General features: G+C 42.3%; 1 protein-coding gene across 1 annotated transcript in view; it reads left to right on the forward strand.

Moving 5' to 3' along the window:
• The window catches only part of HSD17B12 (hydroxysteroid 17-beta dehydrogenase 12), a 143,710-nt gene that overhangs the window by 77,406 nt on the left and 39,476 nt on the right, over positions 1-26,828 (forward strand). The window contains exon 4 of the mRNA XM_037166093.2: positions 17,126-17,233. Coding sequence (XP_037021988.2) covers positions 17,126-17,233 — 108 coding nt within the window. The remainder of the gene's footprint in view (positions 1-17,125; positions 17,234-26,828) is intronic.

Raw genomic sequence — 26,828 nt, forward strand, 5'->3', positions numbered from 1 at the left:
AGGTATAGAAAAAAGTAAATAAGGATTCACTTTTTAAGGGTTCAGCATTCAATTAGTTGTGTAATTGGATCCATTCATTACCTGTGACAGTGCAAGTTTATTGCACACTAGGATTTGACATAGGAATTTAAACCAAATATTGTGCCAATTTAACAAATCAGAAATAGGCAGTTTTGTAGCTTAAAAAATATTTCTCATTTTTAAAGAATTGTTCTCTCACTCTCTATTCCTCTCCTTGCCTTATGTTTTTTCTTGATGGCATTTATTACCAAATCTGATACGTTATGTTTTCACATGTTTCCCCCCAATATATCCTAAGCTCCACGGTGAGCAGCTTGGTTTGGGTCCCAGCACACAGAAGAGCGCCTGACACTCAGGAAATACTTTTGAGCGAGCGCATGAATGTCCACAGCAGCAGCTGCCTCATAAAGACTTTGGAAGATAAGCTTTTTACCACCAAGAGACTATCCAGATTTGAATTAATTTTCTTAACTAAAGATTAGTCCGTCTCAGTGTTCAGGGCCATGTTTCCAGATATTCATCCACTGGGTTTCAAAAGTAAATTGATAGGTTCAATGCCGTGACAATATTCAGCAGAACGAGAGTAATTACAACTACAGAAACTTTTCTTAGTTTGTTTCTGTAAAGCTGCCAGCCTCAACTGAATGGGTAGCAGCATCTGACATCCTTAAGAGATTAGCGTAGCTGGTGGTAGGAGGCCTTCCCAAGCGCTGGTACCTGGGTTCCATCCTTGTCTCTAACAGGGCTGTGGGCAAGCGATTTTACTTCCATTTCCTCATCTGAACATGCAGACGCTTCTACCGTGCGCTAGGATGGATGTGCGCGTTAAAGGAGCTAATTCACGTAAAACACTCAGCCTAGTGTCTGGCCCTTAAACGTTGCTCTTGTGATTTAGCACCTCTGTGAAACGAGGGAGGTGCTTAAGTCAGAAGTAGAACAACAAAGTTCTAAATTGTAAGAGTGACGTATGCAACCCCAGTACCCTGTGTGGAGCCCGGCCCGTAGGCAGGCTGCCGGGTGGAGGGGCTGGGGGCTTGCAGGGCATTAGCAATCGCTGCCAGAGACCACTGATCGGGGCCGGCGCACAGACAGCCTCGTGCCCCGAAGACAGACAGCTCGGTTCCCCGGGGTTAGGTTCCAAGCGGACTCCTGGAGAAATGGCTGAGACTTAGGGACTGGGGTGTGAATTTGTGGGTCCTGAAACCCGCCTTTGTCAGGATACTCAGTGAGTAGGCCTTTCAAGGGGAAACTTGCATGAAACCACACTTAATAGTCTGAGAAACAAAACCAAACGCCCAGGTTTGGTTTTTGTTTTTGAAAGGCAGTTAAGGCTGTGGTGGCTGCTTATCAAGTACACTTAGTGGATAACTTATCAATATACTCCCAGTGTAACCACTCCCCAAAGGCAGATGTACAGAGGAAGTCAGCACAAAAGCAGAGACTCCCTTCATGAGCATGCCATCTCTTGCCCAGAGAGTTTGCATGTTTAAGGGCGTCAAGTAAAGGGATACCGGCATCTCCGTTTTCATGGCAGGAGCACCCTCGCCAGGAGACCAGCTGCTTGGTGCCTCTGGGCAGTCTCCCCCAGCCTGGGCGTGGACGGACATTTCCAAGACCTGCCCAGTGGCTCTCGTTTTGCCCCCCATCCAGGTCTCTGCAGCGCCCCTCTCATCTGACCGACACTTCGTTTCTTTGTATGTCTGCCAGCTCTGGTGGCTCTGGGAGCCAGGTGACCAAAGGGAGCCCTTCTTCTTTGAAAATGGCAACAGTGTAACTTGTTTTCCGAAATTAGCCAACTAATTAATTCAATTGTACAAAACTCTGAAATGATTCCCCTTTCTCCTCTATCTGGTCTATCAACATATATACCCTTTGATCTGACTATTCTACTTCTAGAAATTGATCCTACAGAAAAACTCAGATAACAGCATTGTTTATAGTAGGGAAGAATGAGAAACTGTATAAGGTGTTTGTCTGTAACTCCCTAGTCTGTCCTTCTCTCTGGTTAGGGACAGGGCCCAGCTGTCACGGCAGATAGTGAGAGCTAGATCGGTCTGTGCCGTGGACCAGCTTCCACACCGGGCAGTGGGGGGTAAGCCTCTACCTCTTCTTGACCAGTGCTTCCTTCCAGAATGTGAAGTGAATGATTAAAACTGAAGTCACATGATTTAGCCTCTGTCTGTACCGTAATTTGGGGGGTAAAATAGGTGCCCAGGGTCCACAGATGCTCTTGAGTGCTTTGGCTCAGTGCGGTTCTTTAATACGTTCCTCAGATTCTGTTCTTTACTAGCTCACGCCTTTGTTGCCTGTGGTACAGCCTTCCCAGATTCTTCCTCAGGCCTTGCCCCAAAATGGGCTTCACTGGACTACATGTGGGTTATGATTTATTTTATGTACTTTATTCGTGTGTGTGTTTTCTCTTTTATTATAATGTCTTTGGCACGGGGAGGTGTATTGGAAGCAGGGGGACAACCTTGCTTGTGTCCATAACTTCTGGGCAGCGTTTGCTTTGGTGGTAACAAATATAAATGTGCTGTGGTTTCCCCAGCCTTACTGTTTTTGTTTTTTTTTTAAATAATGTTTGATGTCCTATGCAAGTTCCTCTGAATTCATTGACGCTCTGTTTCTTTCTAACTTGCTAAGATGCATTTCCCTTCTCCAATGCAATGAGCTCTTCCTTTGATCTGTGCCTGCTCATAGTATGTTTTGAATGACTGATTAAATAAATTACAGCCCTGCTATTTTATGTAATTTAAAATGTCTATTTGTATGTACCGACACAGAAGGCCATCTTTAGTGAAAAAAAAAAGCAAGTTGCAGCATAGCATATTTAGAAAAAGTCTGGTCCCTTTTTTTGTTTTTTAAAGAACATCCCACACCCCACAGAAAGTAAACTCATGAGCCAGCTCTGTGTGTCTGTAACAGATGCAGATGGGCATCCAAAAGCGTCTGTGAGATCACAGCCTACACCATTCACAGTGGATATTTCTGGGGGGCAGTTAAACCAAAAATAGTTCCTCTTTTGAGGGTCATGGATCTTTTTGTGACTCTGAATGATACAAAAAAACTTAACCCTAATAAAATTATGTGTACACAGCAGGACCTCAGGTAACATTGTTTCATTCACTGTTGTAACGTGGAGGGGACGCCATAGGAGCTTCACTCTTTCATTTAAAGTTTTTAATTTTTTATTGATTTTAGAGAGAGGGAGGAAGGAGGAGGAGATAGAAAGAGAGAGAGAAACATCGATTTCTTGTTCCACTTATTGATGCGTTCCTTGGTTGCTGCTTCTTGTGTGTGCCCTGCCTGGGGACGGAACTCACAGTTCCATCCAATGGTCAGAGCGCATTGGGATGAAGCTCTAACCAACTGAGCTCCCTGGCCAGGGCCGCAGCTTCACCCTTGTTTATATCAGTTGGCCTGCAATAAAATTGCTTTCATCATACATTATTTCACTTAAAGTCTCAGAACCTTTTGACGACATTAAGTGAGGATTTGTGTATAAAGAATATTTTGCCTGCAATTTTAGGGAGTTCGGGGACAGCTGTAACAACTGCTTTGACCCAACCAATGTGTATTGACATTATGGTCTAATGTCAGTCTTATTTCAGCTATTGTGTTTGTGTGCAAATGGGGTCCACTTTTCAATATCTATTTGATACACTTTCTGGAAATTCTTTGGGCAAAGAATGGCGCAGCTTGTATAGCTTTAACATGAAACTCAACAACTAAGCAAGAGCTTGTTCTGCCCCTAAAAAGCTCAAATGTTTATTTAGATTTTTATCTACCAAGTGAAGGCTGCAAGTAAAGCTATCCCTTCTTAAACTAAGGCTTAATTTACCAGCCTTTATTATGCAATATGTATCAAGCACACTTGTGTGTTTAATTTCAAAGATGATGTACAGTGGTCCAAGTTCTGGAAGAGAACCCCAAGCCCCACCTACTGCATCTTTGGCCCCTCTGTCAAAGCTGCTCAGACAGTGTGTCTGAGCTGGCACCTGGCTCCTCTGTGGGACACGGCCCCACAGGTGCCTGTGCTGTGTGACACAGCAGAGGTTGGTTGCTGACGCCCCTGGTGTTTCCTAGAAGCAGCAACACCCAGTCACAATGAGCAAGCTTAGCACCCAGGTCTCGGCTTCTAGATTCCATTTTCTAAGAAAGGATCCAGGACTCCTTGGAGAAATGGCTCATTTCAGGGCTGGGACAGGGAGACTAGAAGATGAATTTGGAACATGTCATGTCAGAATGCAAGAAGCAGTCCAAGAAAAGTGGGGGCATGTCAAAAAGACATGGAAGTCAGTTTGAAGGGACTCTCTTCTATGAATCAAATCTGGACAAATTCAGTATTAAAATTAAAAGCATAGGAACAAATTATAATCTGTTAAATAAAACAGGAACCGTGAGCGCATACTAATAATGATAAATAAATGCATAAAAAAGTAGAATTTTAATGAGGAGTGGGATTTTATGTTGTCTCAAAAGATCTCCCCACAAAATGCTAAAATATTTGTTAAAGGTGCAATGTTGGTATAATGGTGAGTGCAGGTGCCTTCCAAAAATACTTCTTAATGACAAAGGCAAAAATAGTAACTTCGCAGTGGAAGAGCCTGGAAGACGCTACCTTAAATAAGAGATCAAAGTTACTGTCATCAGTAACAGGACATTTGAAAGGATGCAGTGAGAAGCACCAGTTCATTTCTGTGGGAAGCATCGCCTGAGTCTAATCACGAGGACACTCTAAAAGTAATTGGTCGGTAATCTTTAAGGTGTCAACATCATAAAGGTCAAGAAAAAGCTGAAAAACCGCTCCAGACTGAAAGACACTAAACAGACATGGCATACAGTCAGTCTTGTCTAAGAATCACACGGCTGGTGATTCTGATTCGGATGCTTTTGCTACAGAGGACAGTGTTGGGATATCTGGTCAAATTCCAACTGGCTCTGAGCATCAGAGGCAGGAATGAATCCATGTCAATTTCTTGATTTTGATGGTTATATTATTTAGGAGACTGTCTTTGTAGGAAATATATACTAAGGCAACATTCTGAAACTTCTTAGTGTTCGGAACCTTTTATACTTTTAAAAATTATTAAGGGCCCCTGAGAGCTTTTGTTTATGTGGATACAGCTATCAATGTTTATCGTATTAGAAACTCAGTCTGTGTAATTAAAAAATAAATATTTAATTTTTAAAAAAATAATAACAATAAACCCATTAGATGTTAGCATTTTTAAGTAGGAAGTCTTTTTTTTCTCAAGCTCTTGATGGTAAATAAAAGTTTTTCCAAAATTCTGATCTTCACGTAAAAGTTCTGCTTCTGTCATGGACAACAAATATTATTGCTTGTTTTTCCTGAAGTGGCAGATTCACTTCCTTCGTTTCTTAGAAAACGTCTGCCAGATCTGAGCAGTCATAGTTTTTCTGTCGGTCGTTCTTTCAGGTAAAAGGGCACTGCGTGGAAAGAGTCTCATTCAGCCCCTGACTCACCCTCACCCGCACAGACCTTCTCCTCCGGACAGCACAGCCGTTCCATTAGGTGAACAGAAAAAGTGCTTCGTGCGCACTTCCCCTTGTTACATAGGACGTTAAGAAGATGTGTGCCCAAGGTCGAGGTTTCTAAAATTACTGATTTTACTGTCTCATCAAGGGACGGTCTTAAACAAGACTGACGGATTTTTTTTTTTTTTATTGCAAGTGCAGAACACAGTGACTCCGGTGTAGTTGGGTGTGGCCGCTTGGGTTGGTGTCATGGCCCTGGCACACTGCCATCACTGCACATGTCATCACTCTGAAGCAGGCAAATAAGGTCTTCATGGGGTTTTTGTTTTTGTTTTTCTTTTTGACTCTCACGGGCCCTCACTTTGAGAACCACTACCCTGGAATATTTTTGGACTCTTGTTAGCAAGTGAATCTGACACAGTTCAGGGAGAAAAGTTACTTGCACAGTATTTGCAACTTTTCTTTGCTTGAGATTATTTCAGAATGGCAAAAACTCAAATAAATGATGGCCTTTCAAATGTTGAAAACTGAAATTTATGAGAAGAAGCATTTATAAGTTTCAGCAGTATAACAGGAAGCACTTGTGCGGATTAAATGATGTAATGTCATTTAGCCGAGTTCTTGGCATCTAACTGATGCTCAGTAATTGGGGGCTGGGATAGTGATGGATCCTCTTTAGTTTGTAGAACGGTAACTGCATCCCTGTGCCTTTCCTGTGGTACCTCTGGGTTCTTTAGGATGTCCTTGATGGGGATGATTTTTATCGTTCATTCTAAAAGTGCAGGAAGAGGACACTCTAAACAAGCATTTTTGCTTTTATTTTGTTTCAATATGTAAAAACTGTGTACTTTGAACAATTTAAGTGAAAAGGGGTATTTTTTGTGTGGAACTACATCAATCTTCAAAGTGTTATTTGCTGTAAACCTCATTTCAGTAGCTGATATTTTAAATTTTAGAGTAAATTTTTCAACAAAAGTTCCTAATTTTTTTGTTTCTTAAACTATTAAACTTCCTTTTTCTAAATACCAAAGTGAGAGACTCAAAACTTGAAGAGAATATTTTTTTCCAATAGCGAGATTTCACAAAACTAGAACAGAATCTTGTAAGAACAAAATGACAGGTTAAAATTAAAAGAGGTTACTTTTTGTTTAAAAAAAAGGAGCATAATCAGCATATTTAGAAGAAATGTACTGTGTGATATTTGACTTCTAATTAATTTTAGCTATCTTTCTCTTTGAAAGAAGAAGAGAGGAATCTTATAGAGGGTTACAAAAATATCTCTTTTGTTTTCCAGTTTGATTTTTAGTTCATGGTATCCTGCATGGAAAATCGGTCAACTCTGGCCCACATCTCACTGGTAGTAATTTCATTTTTCAAGCCAACAAAGAGAAGAAGTAAGCTGCCTCAAGAAAAAAAAATACTTGCTTTACTAAAATAACAGAGAAACATTTTGTATGGTAGAAAATAGGCTAGGCCATAATTACAGACATATTGCCTTATATGTGGAACTGCGAAGACCGCTTTAGTTCTAACATATGATGGGTTATTAACCAGATTTGTAAAGCAAATGGATGAACCCACTGTGTTCTCTCTCTCCCTAAAGCCATGTGTCTAATCAGGGGGGAAACTCAGGCATCCCTCTGCGCCGGCCTGCCTCCCACTTCCGCTGCTGCCTCTGTCCTGGTCCCTCTCTCTTGTGGGACTCAGGCCACCATCAGTTTTTGTAACAGGCCATGTGCCCTCTACCCTGCCACTAGCATTTCTTTCCTAAAAAACAAGTGTGATCTTGTCACTTCCTGCCTAGCTTAAAGCCCCTGCTGTGTATTCATAACACATGGGATGAAATGTCAGCTTGTTACACGGCCACGTGCCTTGTTCATTCATAGGACTCTGTGCTTAGAAGGGCCAGGCTTGGTTTAATGCTCTGCTGTTGCCATCTTGAAATTCTTTCTTTATTTTTTTATTTTTCTATTGATTGATTGATTGTGTGTGTTTGAGAGAGAGAGAGAGAGAGAGAGAGAGAGAGAGAGAGAGAGAGAAACATCGATTGTTCCAGTTATTTGTGCATTCATTGGGTGCTTCTTGTATGTACCCGGAACAAAGCTGCAACCTTTGCATATAGGGATAATGCTGTAACCAAATGAGCTACCTGGCCAGGGCTTGACATGCTTAATAATTTTTTAACAAGGGACCCACCTTTTTATTAGCACCCCACAATTATGTAGCTGGCTCTGCTTCTTATTTTGGTGCTTACAACCTCTACCGGTTTCCTTCCCAGAATTTTTTCTTTCCATTTCTCTCTGTGTACCACATACTGTATCCCCAGGGATTCTTATCACATGCTGATCCTTCTCCGCACTTTCTGCCTGTGGCTCCTTCTCCCCCTTCTCTGCACGGCCGATTCCTACTTATGGACTCAATGCAAATATCACCTCCTGTTTAAAATCCCTCACTGCAAGCATGAACAACTGTCTCTGCATGCTTTGTTCATATTTATTAAAGCAACAGGTTCACACTGAACTCCTTCACCTAAATATGACCTATTTGAGAGTATCTGCTATTATTCTCAGGTTAAAGTCTGACATGAGGGCACTCCTCAGTGGGTACTTCTTGAAATCTTTCAGTTGGAACTTAGTTATTGAGTTCCCATAGTGTACGTGGTAGTGTGAGCTCTGAGTGCATAGTGATAAAGAAAAAAACCAGGCATGGACCTGCCCTCATAGAGCTGAGAATTTAGGGAGCGAGATGCTTTGCCTGGTTTCCAATGCCTGTGCCCCCGAATAAATGAATGAGTATATGCTAGGGTTTTGAGGGCCTGAGTTTAGGATGGGAGATACTCTGCCTTCTTGACTAGTGGCAGTGGTGAAATATTATAAGCACCAGAGAATCTTGCATTTGGGAGCTGTCCTCAGTTCATTTTGTGTCATTAAGGAGAAGGGTGGATGTCAGCAGGGCTCTGTGCTTCTTCCAGCAAATCCGAGACACCACTGGTCGTGGAACAGTGACGCAGCTTATCAGCATTAAGAAATAAAAATTGCCAGTGGGACTGGCATGCCATCAATTAAAAAACGTCCTGATTTCAGAGCTAAAAAGTGAATAAAAATGTGCCTCTTGGAGTAGATAAAACGTAATTCAAAGGTTAATCACAAGCAAATTGAGTCAAAGAAATACTTGGACACTAAAGCTATGGCTAAAAATAGTATATCATGACCACTGAGTCCATGGATGAGACAGTAATAAACAAATTGCTTTTTAAAGTAGAGACGCATATGCATGGTCAACTTGGAAAAAGATGCGCATCTGATGCAAAGAGAAAGGGTTCAATGATACAGACGATGTCTGTGTTATTCGGGCATAAACAACTATGTGTTATCCAGTCATCTCTGTAGACATTGGCAGATATAAGGAAGCATCTGTAGAAGAGTCTGTAGTTCCTCCAGATACATTCTCCTGTGCTATAACATGCAATCCTCACAAGAGCTGAATGGGGGGTGGGTGTTGTTTCTTGTGGTAATAGAATTCCTGAAGGTTAAAAGACTTGAGTGAAGGGCCTTCAGCCAACAAGTGACTGAGCTGGTACCCAAGTCCAGGGCTTCTGAGTGCATGCCATGCTTTATCAAACAAACTCTGTCTCGGTCAGCCCGAGCTGTGATAACAAAATCATAGTGTGGGCATCTTAACCAGCAGGCATTTATTTCTCACAGTTCTGGAGGCTGGGGAATCCCAGATCAAGGTCCTGGCGGGTTCAGGTCGTGGCGAGGGCCCACTTTCTGGCTTGCATGTGGCTGCCTTCTCACTGTGCGCACACGGCCTTTCCTTGGTGCGGTGCCTGGGCAGAGAGAGCTCTTTATCTTCCTCTTAGTGATTCCGTCTTGAGGGCCTCACCCTCGTGAACTCATCTAAACCCAATTAGCTTCAAAGGCTCCACCTCCAAGAGCCATCACATTCACGGGTAGGCCTTCAACATCCCCGTTTTAAGGGGACACAGGTATTTAGTCCAGAACACTCTGCTTCCATAGTATTAGCAGCAGCATCTTGGAATCTTAACTGTAGTGATGTTAGGAATGTTTTTGTATTATTCTCACCTCAAAAGTAAAATGTAAGCCCTGGCTGGTGTAGCTCAGTGGATTGAGCGAGGGCCTGCGAACCAGAGTATCGCGGTTCGATTCCCAGTCAGGGCACAGGGCACATGCCTGGGTTGCGGGCCAGTTCCTGGCAGGGGGCGCATGAGAGGCAACCATACATTGATGTTTCTCTCCTTCTCTCCTTCTCTTCCCCTCTAAAGATAAATAAATAAAATCTTTAAATTAAAGATAAATAAATAAAATCTTTAAATTAAAAAAAGGGAGTGCAACCCACATTTCTATCAGAACACATCTCACAGCGAATGGGTGGAATACTAAAAAAAAAAAAAAAAGTAAAATGTAGATATTTCAAATGGCAGGCCTTTTTCCCCTGCCAAGTGTAGAAACTATACGTTCTTATTTGAAAATTCTTCAAAGATGGCTTGTCCAAGGGTCTACAATATCTGAGCCAAGGGTAGAATTCAGGGCTTTCAAAAAAAAAAACCAAATGGTTCCTATTCATGCCCTACCAATAGAACAAGTTCACATGGAATACCGTTTTTATTTTATTTATTACAGATGGTTGTTTTAGTTAAATAGATTTTAATGAATAAAACATAACAAACTTGGCTTAAAGTAAAGAAATACTTGCTTTGGGATGGAATCCTGATGATACTATGATAAATTTATGATTTGACTGAACATTGCTGTCTTCATGAGATTAAAATTGTCATGGTTATATTTTCAAGGTCAATGTAGAGAAGAAATGGACCATTATTTGTTTAGCATCTCTGACAATTACAGTATTTTACTGCGTATTATGTGCACCCAAATTTTTTGCCCAAACTTTCAGAAAAAAATGTTTCCTTTTAATTTTTTAATTCAATTATGTATTTATTTATATTTAGATAGTTATCCTTTGTATTATAAAGGAATTTTAGCATTTATTTTTTAACATATTACGGTACAAAAATTTTATGTAACATAATTACAAAACACAAGAACAGATACAAAGTATTTCAGGTACTACCCATGTATAATGCGCATGCTTATTTTGCCCTCAAAAAGTGCTCATTATACACAGCAAGACATGGTATAATTAAATGGACCTTTAAAAATGGAGTTGGATAAATTATTCCCTTCTAGGGCATAGTCACCTTTATTCCGGACCTACATAAGGGGTGCATTCTCTATAGGGGGTGCCTCACCCCAAGGGGTAGGGAGTGGAGGGAGGTAAGGCCTGGGTGAAATAACAAAAATAAGAAAAAGAGGGAAGCGGAGAGAATTTTTTGTCGTTTGCTTTCTCCTTAAAATTAGCGAAAGTACAAAAGACTTGTACCTTTTATATCTCTGAATATTGTAAAACATTTTATATGAAATAGAGGGGAGCTTTAAAAACATGCAATACATTTAATAGTTATACATTGGTTTTAATGAATTTAGGTTTAAGAAGGCAAAATTGGTAGGCATTGGATAGAGTTCTATTTCTCCAGGAGTCTCTGCTTTCTCCCTAAATATCTTTTTCAGGACTGGGTCAAGGGAGAGGGGTCCATGACGTGTCTTCAACTGTCATTTCCATGCCCCTGAGTTAAGCTCCCATATGGGTTTCTGAAAATTCTAAAATGGCTCTATTTTTATGAGACTGATTGTGTCCATGTAGGACAGATGGAAGAACTGAGTTGTTTCCCAATTTATCTTAATGCTTTAAAATGCTTATAGTAAGTACCTTATGTTATGTTACATCTCAGTTTCTTACCAGCACGTAGTTTTATTTTTATAGGGAAGAGTTCAAGAAGTATCGGGAAGATGATCTTAGTAAGTTGGCCGTGTTGGCCTGGATGTGTTTACTCAGTTAGCAAACATTTGAGTGGCCTGTGCAACATGCCAACCTGGTGCTGGATGCCGGGAAGACAGAGATAACACAGAATGATAGGGAAGGGAGGCTCGTTGAATAACGTAGTCTGGTAAGTATTTAATAGCACACTAAATACATACCATATGGAGGCTTGGTCTCCAGGAACACAGCCAAGAGGGGAGGTATCCACAGCTTAACCTTGGAGAAAATGGGAATCGTGAAAAGTCAGTCCACACAGGTGGTGGCACCATTTGAATCTTAAATGATGGAAGTTATGATATGGAAAAGATGGGGAAGGGTACATATAACAAACCTCATAATGGATAGGATCTAAAATTTAGGGGGGAAACGGATTGTTTCTTTGGAGCGGATATAGGAACAAATGAATTAATATATTATTATTGGCTTTTATTAATAGGAAAATTATAAATGGTGCATGAATTTATATAGATTAGACCTTCTTTCTAGCATTCTCAGACCTAATATCCCCAAACATCCAGGGGGGGAAATGCAGAAAGTCTTTCTAAGACCCATAAGTATATTTTTAGAGAAAGAGATTTAAGCTACATCAATTTGTTGAACGAAATGAAAATAATGGTGGCCAGACCAGAAGCACATTAAACATAAGACCATTTGGAATATGTTCTTGACTTTTTTAGGTTTGAACCTTACAACTTCTTAGTTTTAATATTGAGAAGTATTTTGTCAGCACCTTGCAACTACTTACAGGTACAGTCCCTTTCCTGTCCCTTCCAGACTCGACCTGGAGCCAGGTGAGGGTCCTCTCGGAGAAAGCCAGCAGCGAGGCTGCCGGTGTGGCGCCCCCACGCTCGCAGGCGGCGGGCTGGCTGGGGCAGTGCGGACATTTGCTGTTGTGCGTCTCTGTGGTTACGCGTGATGTTTGTTCTCTCTAATCCCACAATGGTGATTATATGGTTTTCAGTGGGACAGCAGATGACAAAGGGAAAAATGGTATCACCCACCCACCTATTTCTTAGCTTCATTCCCTACTATCTAAGCCAGGCCCTGGCTGGTTTTTTGCCTCCATTTCTGGTGAGTTGACTGCTTTGAACAGCTTGTGTCAATTATTCAAGGATTTTTTTTTTTTGCTTCTGAATTTTTGGTTTTAGTCACTAGGCTGAGAGCAGCAGGCTAAGACCATCTCAGAACCACTTGGACCAGAAAAATGGGAGGGGGGCATGATTGCATTTCACCACAACTGTACATAGCAGGGTGCCAGCCCATTTAGTTCCAAATACTGAATGGTTTAAATCAGTAGGAAAAATCAGTGGCACTGAGTATCTTTGCATGATGGTGTGTAGTATTCTAACAAGGAATTCTTTAGTTCCTTAATTTCTATAAGAATTTATTTTTTTTAATTTTTATAAATACATCTTTTTAAAAACATTTTATTTATTTCTTTTTAGAGAGAGGGGAGGGGAAGGAAAAAGAGTAGGAGAGAAACATCAATGTGTAGTTGTCTCTCATGTGTCCCCTACTGGGAACCTGGCCTGCAACCCAGGCATGTACCCTGATTGGGAATTGAACCGGCAACCCTTTGCTTCACAGTCCTGTGCTCAATCCACTGAGCTACACCAGCCAGGGCTAATTTCTTTAAGAATTTATAACCGTGAGATTATAACTGTAACTCCATTTATTACTGTAAGACATTGAATAAATGGAGAGCCGGGAGGGAATGCTACATTTTCATTCTTCAAATATTTAATTGAAATGTTTCATGTAGCCCCAGTAAAAATTAAGACTATCCAAGTATAGATAACTGATAAACTTTTGAAAAACACTAATAATGGTGGGGATTTGTATTGCCAGAAATATTAAACTTCTCTTAAAGCCAGAAAAATTAAAACTGGGGCATTATGAAAGAATAGAAAAGTAGTATACCCTCCCGGCAGGGCTCTCTAGTTTTGTCTTAACTCCCGAGTGAGAAAGTGGATCTGGGCTTGGAAAACTGGACTTGGAAAACTGTGATTGTGGAATCAGAACGTGGTAGGTACAAGCTGTCCGAGGCTCTGTACCCCACCTCCGTCAGTCGCTGAGTATAGGTGTCCCGGCACAGGCGTGGTCTTGTTTCAGGGGACTCTGGACCCGAGGCACGCCCTGAACGCTGATTCACTCCAGTAGCTGGGGCAGCCAGAGTTTTCGTAAAGGGACACGAGTGACTCGTTTCTTCCCATTGCAACCTCCAAATTCACATCTGTGTGTATCTTTATCCTGCACACTTGTAGGGTATTGACTTTAACTATCATGGCTCCTGCTCTGGGGACGGACTTGACAGAGGCTGGCATCCGCTGGGCCTGTGTGGTGGGCAAAGATCAAAGTGCTCGGAAGCACCTCTCTAGAGGCTTTGGGGAAGTTCTTCTTCCCCAGCACCGGGCTGCTGTTCCTGAGTCGGGGGCTAGTGTCTCACACAGAGCTTGGGTTCGGGAGGTGTGACGGTGGAAATTATGGATGTGTTATGTGTATACGGTACTCACTACTGTTCCAGGTGCTTAATATATCCTTGTGCTTAAACTTAGAGGATTCTTGCTCATGTGGTTGAACCACTGTTGGCAGGGTCAGGTGAGGGATGGACAGGCTGTGGGAAGGGGGGAGATGCCTAAACTTATTTCTCGGGTCCTGGGGAAGCCAGCTGCCTCCCATCTCAGCCCTTTAGAACACGCATCATCGTCCTCTTTGGATCACTTGTGCCAGAGGGAGGCACCCCCTGCCCGTGTTTATGCACGTGCTGCTATTCCTGACTCATGCAACCTGGTGGTGGCCGTAGGGGCAGTTTGTGGAGCCCTCAGAGCCCCTTCATGGGCCTGGTCAGTAGTGTGAATACCATAGTCCTGGGAGAGGAACCTGCTGGATTCTTCTGGGGGAGTCTTCCTCACCGTAAAAAGGGCATGTAACAGGGACACCCCATTTCTACTTCTGAATATTACCATCTGCATGTGACACTTTAATTGGCAGTGGCCCTCTTGAGACCAGAAGGGGACCCAACCTAAGGGAGTCAAAGAGGAGGGTGGAATATTGTCCCTTGTGGCATTGTCAAACAACTGGACAAAACAGCCAAAGCCCTTGTCCTCACAAAGCTCATTTCTGGTGGGAATGGACAACAACAAACACGTGCATTACAGAAACACATAGTGTGGCAGGATGAACCAAAGCAGGGAAGGGGGACACAGGTGGCAAGGGCAGCAGTGGTGCACTCCTTGAGGGTGGCCAGGGAAGGCTTCTCTGAGAAGGTAACGTTCGCATAAAGATGCACAGAGACAATGAGTGCTCGGAAAAGCATTCCAAGCTGAGGGAACAGGAGGAGCAGAAGCTTTGAGTGTGTTTGGAGAGCATTCTGCGCTCAAAGAACTGCTAGGGGCCTCTGTGCCTAGAGCTGGGGGCCTCTGAGGGAGTCAGCAGGTGGACATGAGTTCACACAGACATCGCGTTGCTGCCCAAGACTCTGGCTCGGGCTGCAAGTGAGGTGCAACAGTTGGGGGTTTGTGTGGAGGGGAGGCACGAGATCTGACCTACCTTGAAAAAGAGCCCATAGTAGAGGCAGTGATGGTAAGAGAAAGATGGCAGTGTTAGCTGAACTAGAACATGATTCATAGTAATCCAGGTGAAGTTCAAACTTTATCCTGAAACACTTGCATGAGAAGCCGTTCTGCTTATTCTAATGTGAACACAAAGACAGAGCTGCTTTGAGGGTTCTTACTAAATAACATGCTTTCCAAAGGGTCTCTGGGTTTTTTCAGCAGTGTATCTATACCAGACTCCAATGTAAGTGTTCACCAAATCCTGTGAGATTTAAAAGAGTAAATTTGGCCCTGACTGGTGTAGTTCAGTGGATTGAGTGCGGGCCTGCGAACCAAAGGATTTCAGTTCGATGCCCTGTCAGGGCACAGGCCTGGGTTGCAGGCCAGTCCCTAGCAGGGGGTGCACGAGAGGCAACCATACATTGATGTTTCTCTTCCTTTCTCCTTCCCTTCCCCTCTAAAGATAAATAAATAAAAATCTTTTAAAAAAAGAATAAATTTGAATCAGGGCTTGTGAAGTGGCTTTTATTACTAGAGAGAAATTCTCCTAAATGTCAGGATATGGTTCAGTGGGGCAACATACCTTGCTTTTCCCAAAATAAAGAGATAAATTCGCCTTATTTTATTCTGGAATAAAATTTTACATTTAATAAAAGCTACCCCTCAGCCTCTTGATTTTTTTCCCCTTATGAATGTGTGGCCCTAACAAAGGCAGAGTCCTTCACTTCCCTGTGGTGAATTCTGCGAATCGTTTGTAGTAAGACAGGTGGGACCGGCTGCAGTGAAGTGGCAGCTATGTCTGTCTGGCTCTCCGTTACATGGACACAGACAACAGCTCACTTTCACTGGAGGAGGAAGTGTGCCTTTCACACGGAATAAGGTGTTTTCCGTGTCGGCTAGTGTCCTCGCTAGGTGATTCATTGGTTCCTACCTCGGGTCAATACCTTTCATTCAGTCTAACTAAACACCACGCCTCTCGTGAACCAGATCTTTACTGTTAAATACAAATCCTTTCTGACGAGGAGCGGAAACCTCCTTTGTGGATTAACACTGCAGACCCTGTGATGAGCCACCATTGACTGCGAATGGGGAAAACTTTATTTTTGGAAGCTGGATTTGCTAATTAATTCTTTTGAATTCTCATCAAGTTCCAAATGGGAGCATTCGTAGCCCACTGACCTTCACTGAGTGATGTGGGCGGGGTCAGGCGAAGAAAGGGGAGACGGACACGTATGGGTGGCCTCTTGAGCCTCACACCAGGTTGGGTGGTATCGCCTTCATTTTCACAAGGGGGTGCCGGACCTCATGGGGATGGAGATGTGACAGGCTCAAATGGGATGTGTGACAGGCTCAAAGAGGGCAATGTGACTTGCTCAAACTCATTTGGCAAATAAGTGTGGAAATGAAGTTGGTACCCATGTCTGGGTGGCCTCACAGTCCGTGCCACCTTCTCAAAGGCACTTACCAGCGAGGGCAGGCGTAGACCTTATTGCTGCCTCAGATGAGCTGTGTCTCAGGGTGTCATGCACCAACCTGCTGTTTCCAGGAGCTCTGTTTGGACTTGAACGGTCTTGCGCAAAGTAGAGCCCTGAAGTCTTTCCTGTGTCACTTTGTAGCTCTATTAGTTTTGTGTGGGTTTTTAAATGGGGTGACTATTAACTATTGATCAAGCTCCTAATTTCTGATACGATCATATTGATTTTGTTTTCATTTTAATAAGATGGACTTTTGCTTTCATATTTCACACTTCAAAGTATTTCACAACAGAAAGGCATATTCCTGAGATTATGAAGTATCTCAGGATTGTCATTAAAATCACAAAACAGTGATATATAAAGGGTGTATAATGTGACGCTATGAATCATGTTTTATCATTTGCCCCCAAGGATCTAAGAGGTGGTCCTTATTGATTTCTGGGAGGAGAACTGATTGGGGGCCAGCCTTGGGGCAACACCGGCGTGTTCACTGCGGAACTGTGGTGTTGCTCTGCATCCTGTCTCAGATGGCCTCATGGGTGCTCACAGCCGTCCTGTTCTAAACTTTATATCAAATTGGGGCTAAAAAGAGTTTGAAAGGACAATGCCATCAAATGCTTCATTGCCATCTATTAATTTTCTTCCTCTCTCTCCACGTGTGTTTTTTTTCCCCAGAAGAGAAATTCAAAGTGGAAACAAGGACCATTGCCGTTGACTTTACATCTGAAGATATTTATGATAAAATTAAAGCAAGCTTGGCGGGTCTTAATGTTGGTGTTTTAGGTGCGTATCTTTGCCACATTTATAGATTCTTCTTGTGTTATTGTTTGGCCTTTACTATGATCGTACGTTTTCTTTTCAGAGGTTTGGTGTTCCATTGGTAAAATGGCTAGTGAGACGAATATTGTCTTATTAATATAATTGATTACTAGTTGATATTCATCTACTATACTCGAATCTGTGTGGTTTTCATTGTATTTTAATGGCTATTCTGCTTTTGGTTGTTTTCCCTGCCTGCTTTATTTCCAGTCTCGCGTTCTCCTTATATGTTTATAGTTGTAGTATAATAACTCTTTAAGGTGGAGGATGCTGACCCATTTTACAGGTGAGAAATGAAGGCCCAGAAAAGCGGTTCTCAGCCTTTTGTTGCTTGTCACCCCGTCCTCCACAGGAGCCTTTTAAGACTTGTATTTTCCCTAATCTTTTTCCATGAAATTTTAATACCACAGATACACTGTATATGTCATTTAGGTATGTATATCTGTGCTTTGTGCATTGAAAGAATAAGCCCTCATACTCCCTACCCCCAAACCAATTTTTGTCCCTTTGGGGGAGACACCGTCCCTGCTGAAGGCATGGCTTAGAGAATTTAGGGACTCGCCTAAGGTCACATAAAGACTGAAAGGTACAACTGCTGTTCATCCCTCTGTTTCCTTTTTTTAATCTAAGTCTCCTACTCCCTTTTGATACACCTCAGCTACCTTGCTCTTAATCACCCAAAACCAGTGATTTTCTTAGATACGGAAGTATTGTACCTTGTTATGAAAAAGATTTCACCGGATTTTAAAGTAAGGAAAAGGACTTTGAAAAGTGATCCAACAGCCTTTGGGACACTTCTAGGAAGAAACAGGGTGTGTAGTTCAGAGAAACTTTCCTTCACTCAACCCCTTTGTCTGCCCCAATTGGTGTGAACCTGCCTATTGCCATTGTTTTCTTTATTGAGCTGTAAATGGAGGAAAAACAAAGAGGAAAGCTTTAAAATACATTTTCCAACATTTCTTTATTTTAAGATTGACCTCCTTTACTCATACTATAAAAGGACAATCTTGTATATCATTTCTTGAAAAGGCAATTTAAAAACTAGTTAAACACGTAGAGCCCTGCATAAGTACCCTGACCTGAGATTAACCCTGGCTTAGACAGGCCATCTTTTTTCAGCTCCTGCCTGGTCCGAGTCACAGGTCACCATGCCCCACCTAGCCACACCGTGACTCTCCGACTTACCGGAGAGCCAGCAGCAAAATATGAATGAAGACACAGGTCTGGTTTTTGCCGTGTTCTTTTAATACTTACAACATTGCCTGGGGTCTTTCACAGTTCCTCTTAGACCCTCACTTAGGTCTAGAATACCTGCAGCACCACTAATGTCTATAAATTCTTGACCCTTTAGAACTTCCAAATCAACAGCAGCTATAACATACGAGCCAGGATAGACTCTGCCGTGGTCCGTCCCGGCCCCTCCAAGCAGGCAGGCACAGAAGGGAGGCCGGCTTCAGCAGAGGCAGGAAGGAGGAGCCCTGATAACAGGAGACTTGCCTTCAGCTTGGGTTTGGAGAAGAAAACTTTCTTTCAGAAGTAGATTAGTTAAAAACAATTGTTTTTAGCTTTCCATATATTTTAGCTGCTTTTGACTGGGTCACTTTGAAACTCCAGGTGCTTAGGAAGGGTGCCACCGAAGATGGAAACTATTGGGCATCTGGTTGCCATAGGACTGCAGGATTCCTTCCCCACTCATTGTACAGAAAGTGTACAGCACGAGTTTAGGCACAATAGCTAGATCTGGAACAGGTGGGCGCACAGGGCACAGGGTTGCCAAGCATGTTGTCCCCACTCCTAGAAGGAATGCTAGGACTTGTGTCAGCATGCAAACAGTGATATCCGTTAGACACAGGGATTGATATTTTCCTAGGCCACACATTGCTAATGTGACCACTGTTTTTGTAGTCCTCCTCCTTAGTAAATTGCATCCTGGGAGTTGGCAGGTTATACCCCCCATTATTCATTCATTCATTAATGAAATGAAGATATAACAATGAGCAAAAAACACCTGATTTTATGCAGTGTGATGTTCAAATATGAAAGATAACATTTTAAAGTTATGCCATAATTAAACACTTCTGATTGAATACACATTGAGATACATATGTACACACAACTTCAATTTCTAGTTGGTTACAGATTAAAATAAAAATAATTCCAGGTAATACTGAATATTTACCATATTTTTTGGATCATAAGATGCACCTAGGTTTTAGAGGAGGAAAATAGGAAAAAAAAATTTTGAAGCACAAAATGTGGTAAAATATTTAATAACATAAATAACATGATATTTTACCAATGTCAATGTAAATAGAACTCAATAGCAGCATTAACAACCATTATTCCTCCCAAATTTGTGGGGGAAGGTGCGCCTTATAGTCTGAAAAATACGGTACATAATCCTTTAAAATCTATAGCAGCATTCTCACATACATTATCTTATTAACCGGCTATCTGTTTAGTCTTCTTCCTATTCTACTGCTCCTGTCTCCTTAATTATAAGTTTTGTATAATTATTATTAACAGTTGTTAGCAGATACCTTATTCTTATATTGCATTATAATTTTAGTTTGTCAAGATTTTTGAGGATATTATTAATTATGAGCTAATTTTATCGTATTGCTAAGTCGTAATTCAGTCTAACTTAGAGTTCTTTCTCTAGTGTGGGTGTAGTACTTGGACGGGGGGGTCTGATGTTTCTATTTTCTTTTTCCTCTGATTATTGGGTCCGTGGCCCCTTTACCTTCCTCATCCCTCCCCCAGCCACATCCAAGTCACACATACCCCCCACCCCGTGTGGTAAGAGGAAAATAATCATATTTCCCTACCTCTTCTGCTTAATGTCAGCCTCCCCCTTATATAAAATAATAAATGTATGGGTTGATTTCTGGTGAGATCTGGCAATCCATATTAAGTCACAGGAAGGCATCTGTTTTCTATCAAATATTAATGAAACCAGTAATAATAAAGAGAAAAATAAATCACCAGGGTGCATTCCATTTGTTTAAATAGCATTAACCACCAAAGTATAGTCAGTGATTAATAAAGAAAATTAATATTTTGTGAACTACCAAGGAAAATGCTAAAGCCCTTTGTCATGAGAGGAACATTAAGTTTTCAATAAGACAAGTGGAGAGAAAACAGCCATGAATTGTGTGAATTTCCACTGAAAGGGTCACCACAACTTGATCAGACTCTAAATGCCTGAGGTTGAGAAGTTGGATTCTTAAGTCTGTTATGTAAAATAAGTAAGCATCTGCTGTCTTCTCTCAGGCAAATGCCAAGAAGCACAGCATGGAGAAAGCTTAAAAATTTCAGCTCTTCAGACAAAATGACATCAGTATTGCTTCGAATAAGCAAACAGCTCCTTAGCAGACTGTGCCGACTATAAGGCGGACTTCATTCCTCGGGAGACTATCGCATGCGCTCCACGTTGGTTTGGAGGACTTTGCATCCCAGGAGGCGCAGTTGACCGAGGCCGAAGGAGCAGCCTCGGATTGAAGCAGGCACAGATAACACTTTTATCACATTCCCCCGCTGTGACTTTTTAACTTTTAAAAAGTGACACCCTTTGTTCTAGAATTAAAAATAGAAGGATCCTCCTGGAAACATATGGTAACTTAGTTTGTGATTCACTTAAAAAAAACCAGCCATATCTTTATTCAGACCTTTAACACATCCCGACCTAGAGTGAGACTCCGTGCCCAAGGCCGCCCAGGCCTTCCCTCGCTGGGTTGTCACGGTTTACAAGTGGCAGAAACAACAGTCAGCTGGTCCAGAGAGCGTGACTTGGGGTGCGGTGCTGGCTTAGTGTGTTCAGGCCTGTTCATCACTGTTAAAAAACAAAACTTAAGCAAGTAAAGTTGAAGCTCTAACTGGCCCTGTTCAGTGATTCAGGAATTGGGCGGCACGCCATCCAGCAACAAGAAGGGCACTCGCGAGGGTCGTACAAAAGGGCAGGTTTTTGCAGGAGCCAAGATGGGGTAACAAAACAAAAAGAATAACAAAAGAAAAGAAAGCATTGTATCTCGGTTTTTATTAAGTTTTTAAAGCTTCTTAACAAAAGACCCAAGAGTATTATTATCCGATTCTTGAGGAAAAGGCCTGGTTAGCTTCCAAGTGGCAAACTCCCAGGTAATGAATTGGGTGGGGACCCAGAGATGGCTTCCTTATGGTTCAGTCCTGAAGTGTCAAAGGGAGAAGAAGCAGGTGTCGGTGTCGGAGAGGGGGCCGCGGGGCTGCAGGGTTCGGGTTGATTTCCTAGGGCTCCCGGGAGGGAAGGACGGGAGCAAACCAGCAAGTCACGCAGCTTCCCAGGCTCCGTTGGTGAAGGAAGTTACAAGTACGTGTTGCTTCTTCTGCAGAAGGTTTAGCAGTGTATAAAGCTTCAGATTATCTTCTCGCCATTCTCAGGAACTTGGACTAATTAGAATTTTAGTTTTAAATTGCTTTCTTTTGAAATGTCAGTAGCTCTGAAAGAACCAGTGACATCTTCATTTATATCTTATTGGGATTAAGTACATTCAGTTTATTACCTGTCTGCTTGCTGGATCAGTTAGCCTGAGGAAGTGACTATTTTAGTTAGTGAACGACATGGAGAAATCATTTTGAAATAGAAGAACACAGGTTTACTATAGCGGTGGGTGTTAAGGGGAAGTGCTGGGGGGAGGCAGAATAGAAGGGCAAGAAAAAAAGACAGTTGAGAGAGCCCCAAAGCTAAACTTCATACTTTTGGCGTAATCTTCTCCACCCACCCACTTTCGTTTTCCTTCCAGTAGCCCAGGTATAAAATGGTTCAGACCCATGACAGGGCAGAGGCTGTTATTGGCCAAGTCACAGAGGAAAGGGTTGTAGAGGCATGCCAGGAAGATGGTTTCCTGAAACGGTACAGTATCTCTATTGTACCGAGATCTGATCTTTGTGCTTTCTAGGGGGTTAGGACACTTCTAAAACTTCCCTCCTGTAATGTAATGAAATTCTGTCCCTAACCACCCAGAGTTGTTGTAGACTCTGTCAGTTCAGGGGCACAGCCCCTGACAAAACTGCTCTAACTTCAGCTGCTCTCTGCAAGTTTGGGGCTCCCCAGGCCACCCACACTTCCGCACTTCCGACAAACTGACTACAAAGTTGCTCTTTGCTGGAAATTTTTACAGAGCTTAGAAAAACAGTTGTAGTGTGAAGGGTGCAAATGAAGGCCAGTCCGATGCAGAGACACATGGGGCCCAATCTGAGCGGGTTCGAGCACAGAGCTTCTGTGGACTCTCCTGGTGCATCGGGACTCATCACACGCCCCACACACGCGTGTGTTCACCCACCAGATGCCCCGCTGAGCTTCAGTGTCCTGTTCGACCGGGGCCTCTCCATGTAGGCATGAATCATTTCTCGAGTGATTGAGCTCGGTGTGCAGCCCGCCCTGCTCTCTTTCCAGAGGCCTGGCTGGCTCAGAGCCCCCACCCTCCTTACACAGTTGATCTTTCTGGTGCCCCACCCCCGTTCTGAATCATCTTGGTGGGATACACTCAGGTGTGGCCCACAGGCCCACCTTGAATAACAAAGACCCTCCTAGACCCGGGAAATTTTAAAGGTTTCAGCCTCCAGCCTAGGAATCTGGGACAAAGACTAGACGAATTATTATACAGCACCTCCTGGTTGCTATTTGTTGATTGATTGATTGACTTAATCAATAGGATGCTGATTCATTCAACAAGTAAAAGGTGAAAGATTTATCCTATCTGAAGAGAAGCCAGAGTATCAACAAAGATAATTATAGCAATATGGCAGTAAATAAAACTGATATTGTTTCTGCTTTCATGGAAGACAGCCATTGAACAAGTAACTGGGAACCTGTTGCTGGTTGTGAAAGAGTGTATTACTGGGGAAAGCTAAGTGTGTTAGAGGTGTTCTGAGAAAGTGATATTGAAGTTGAGACTGGAAGGCTGAACAACTCTGGAGGAAGAGCTGTGGGAAGCGTTTCCAGGTAGAAGAACAGTCTGTTCAGAAGCCCTGATAGGAGATTTGTAAATCTAGCGCAGCGATCGCAAAGAGGAAGTGGCTGGAGTGTGGAGATGTAGCAGACCCAGTCTCAAAAGGCTTAGAAAACCAGGTTTATTGATGCCTGGACTTTACTGGAAGGACATTGTAGACTATTAAACAGTAAGTTGGCATCATACTAGAATTTTGGAGAGATTATTCTGACTCCCAAGGTGAAGAGGAAAGAGACCAGTAGGTCTATTGGCAATGGAACGTAGTAGGGTGATGGGTTATATTAGGATTGCAGGAGTGGGAATGGATAGAAGTGGATTGATTAGAGAGATGTTTAGCAAACAGAAACAGGACCGGTTTATGATGAAGGTCTTCATCAGAGGTCTTGTCTGACTGGAGTGAAGAATAGCAATAATAGCTTTGAATTATTATCACCAACATTCCTTAAACATTTTTAAAAATATGCTGAGCGCCATTCTAATGAATCTCATTGAATCCTCAACAATCCAGTGAGGTAGCTAATTGGCATTTCTGTGCCTGTTTTACAGAATTTAAATGCATCGTCCAGGATGACACAGTTAGTAATTAAGCAACTTCCAGGTTCTGGCTTGAGAAAGTGGATGCTATTTCCCGGCGACAGGAAACCCTGGATCCAGGAGCAAATTCTTTAGAGAAAAATGACGGTTTCACTTTGGGATATGTTACCCCTGAGAGGGCTCTGAGAAATCCAAGTGGGAGATACACGCAGATACGCGGATCTCTGGCGTGAATGCCCTCCTTGGCGCTGAATGAGGCAGCAGCCGGGTGGAGCCAATCGTGGCCAAGCAGCAGCAGCAGCATGGGGATTTTTTTTAAATACTAGGAGAGTCATCAGGAGCATTATCAGACTAAGTATAGTTCCATTAGAGGTGTTGAATGGGGTTGGATATCTAAAGGGAGAGTAAGACTTAGAATTCAAATGTATTTCCTTTTACTAGAAACCCACTAATGGTGTTAATTGGAGCAGAACCTTTAACTAAAAACTGGGTAATTAGCTGTGACTTCAGAAATGTAAATAGAACCGTAATTCATGAAATCGGTGTTTCTTTCACCCGTTAGCTAAGATTGAACTACCAACCTCGCCATCATCCTTTCTCGTCCCCTCTTCTAAGTTCATGTGTGGCAGATCTTACCTAGTTTTGTAATGAGGATCACATGGTGATTTATAATTAAACGGCGGGGCTGAAACATTCTGTTGTGTTGCTTCTGACTCAGTCTCAACTTTTCAATTTCTGATTAAAGGCACTGCAAATTTAAAGCCTTGTAAACTCTCTTTTATTTAGAAATTGCTACTCACAGTGTATGAAAACTGTGAAGTTTGCAAAATGTTTTACATAGTGTTCCAAATATCATCTGTCAGAGTATGAACATGTGCTAGCTACCGCAATATGTTAAATAAGGCAAAAAAGGAATTTTCTTTGCATCGCTTTCCACACTCTCTGTGGACTGGCAGATACATCTCCTCGAGTGAACTAAAGAGAGTAGGGAGGCAGTTGGGATTCATTTAATCCATATAAACCAGTTATTCTGACCGACTGTGGCCCAGAGCTCTCTAGTAGAAGGACCTTCCCACCTGGGTGCTGGCCGTGTTTTGTCAAAGCAGGGACCCTGGCTGTCTGCTGTATCCCCGGCTCCTAGAGCAGCGTTGGGTACGAAATGGGAGCTCAGTAACATGTGCTGACCGAATGACCAGGCAAGAGTACCACCTCTCCCTCTCTTTATTAACATACTCATGTGTCTCTGGACTGAGTTAAAACCTTTTGCATACTATTGTTTAATGTTTAGTCTGTGTAGCTATACGAGGACAGTGAGGAAATGGGTTATTGGGGTAAAATCATTTCCCTCTGGTTAGGAGCTGGTAGTAGTAGAGCCAGGGCTAAAAGCCGGGTCTGTTGGACTCCGAGAACTGTACCCTTGTAGTACAAAAGCTTAAGACCGGGGAGGTTCCCCCCCACACACACTTTTGGTACATGCACCATTACCGCGTCCTACATTTTAAAAATTTGGTTTATTTTGAAATATAAGGAAGTGGAAGCATTTTTCTAATCCATTATTATTAGTGAACACTAATAGGTTTTCCATTTCCCTAGCCTTTAATTTGAGTGCTAGAACTGGATTAATATATATAACTACAAATGTGCCTGAAATGTAGGCTTAACATTTTCCACTTTGATATGATGAGAAGGAAATAGAGAATACTCTGCATTATTTGATCTATATTGGGAAGCCCAACCATTAGGCAATGTATTTTTTAAATTACCTTAATTTCTTGTGTCTCCGATTAATTTGGAAAAAGCAGCAGGTTGTAAGTGATGTGTGTGTGGGTGCTCATCTCTATTATTGTGTTTGAAAATAAAAGTGGATTTTTATTTTCTAGTCTTTATTGTTGCTCGCTTCTCCCTCATGCCCACACAGTTACCAAAAATCTAATAATTTTCTAATGGCGTCATTATCTCTATAGCAGCTGGTTTCGATAAAGAATTCTGAAAGTCCAGTAGGTCAGAAGCAGCAGTAGATGAATTTAGAAGAAACAGAAATCTAGTGCATGTTCTTTTCTTTCTTTTTAGGTATGAGATGTGGAAGTGATTTTTGAACTGCAGTCACACGTCATGAGAGTATTTCTCTAACATTCAGAATTGCTCTGTGGATTTCCTGAGCCTTGAAAATACCGTACTTATCTGTTAGGGTTTTCGAAAGTTTGGGCCGGGGCACCGAGAGCGCTGCTGAGCCCGCTGCTGCCCGGGATGGGCACTGTTAGTTAGGGCTGCACCTCTGTCTGCCGCCGCCGCCTCTTCCCACTCACCTTGTCCTTGTTCTTGGTCTCTCTTCACCTCTGTTCTCTGTCTGGTTCATCTCTTCTGTGGAGCCCTTCTCAGTCTTAGAACTCCAGTGAGAAACTGATGGGGTAGATTTTACATTTGATCACCACCCTGTGATGATTACTAGGGTCGTGGTCGGAATTCTGAGGTTGTACAGACATTTTTTGTTTTCTGAAAGACATGGTGTGTTCCACCAGTAAAAGTGTTTTGTGGGTCACTGCGTCAAAAATTTTAAATCTGTCTCTGGTGCCTTAGTTGTAGAATTCAAAAGAAAGAAAGAAAACCTCTCTGATGAAGTTATTTGATGCCAGTTTAAAAGGCTTCCGTTTAGAACAGGTTTCAACTATCTGAATAACGTAGGAATTGCTTGTGGCACTGTTTGGTTTGGCGAGTCCTATAAGGAACCCTGTAATATATAAAGATGGCACTGCATGCACCCATTCTTAATGAGATTAAGTTACAATGGAAATATTTCCATTCTTAACTCCTACCCCAAACCTGTTTTCTTTTCCAGTTCCCTGAAAGCCTTCTTCCTGCTCTTTGGTTATTGCTGCCACCTAGTGTTTCAAAATAAAATCGCAGTGGGTTTGCCTTTTCCAGATTTGCATGCACTACTGTGCAGTTTGTGGGAAATGACTATTTGAGAGCAACAGCTGTCTTTCCTGTATACTCTCAAACCATAGCCCTCTGAAGTGGTCACTTATTGTATGGATGGTATG

The sequence above is a fragment of the Artibeus jamaicensis genome, unplaced genomic scaffold, assembly GCF_021234435.1.
Source record: "Artibeus jamaicensis isolate MK-2021 breed Jamaican fruit bat unplaced genomic scaffold, CSHL_Jam_final contig_797, whole genome shotgun sequence".
In the NCBI taxonomy this organism is placed as follows: domain Eukaryota; kingdom Metazoa; phylum Chordata; class Mammalia; order Chiroptera; family Phyllostomidae; genus Artibeus; species Artibeus jamaicensis.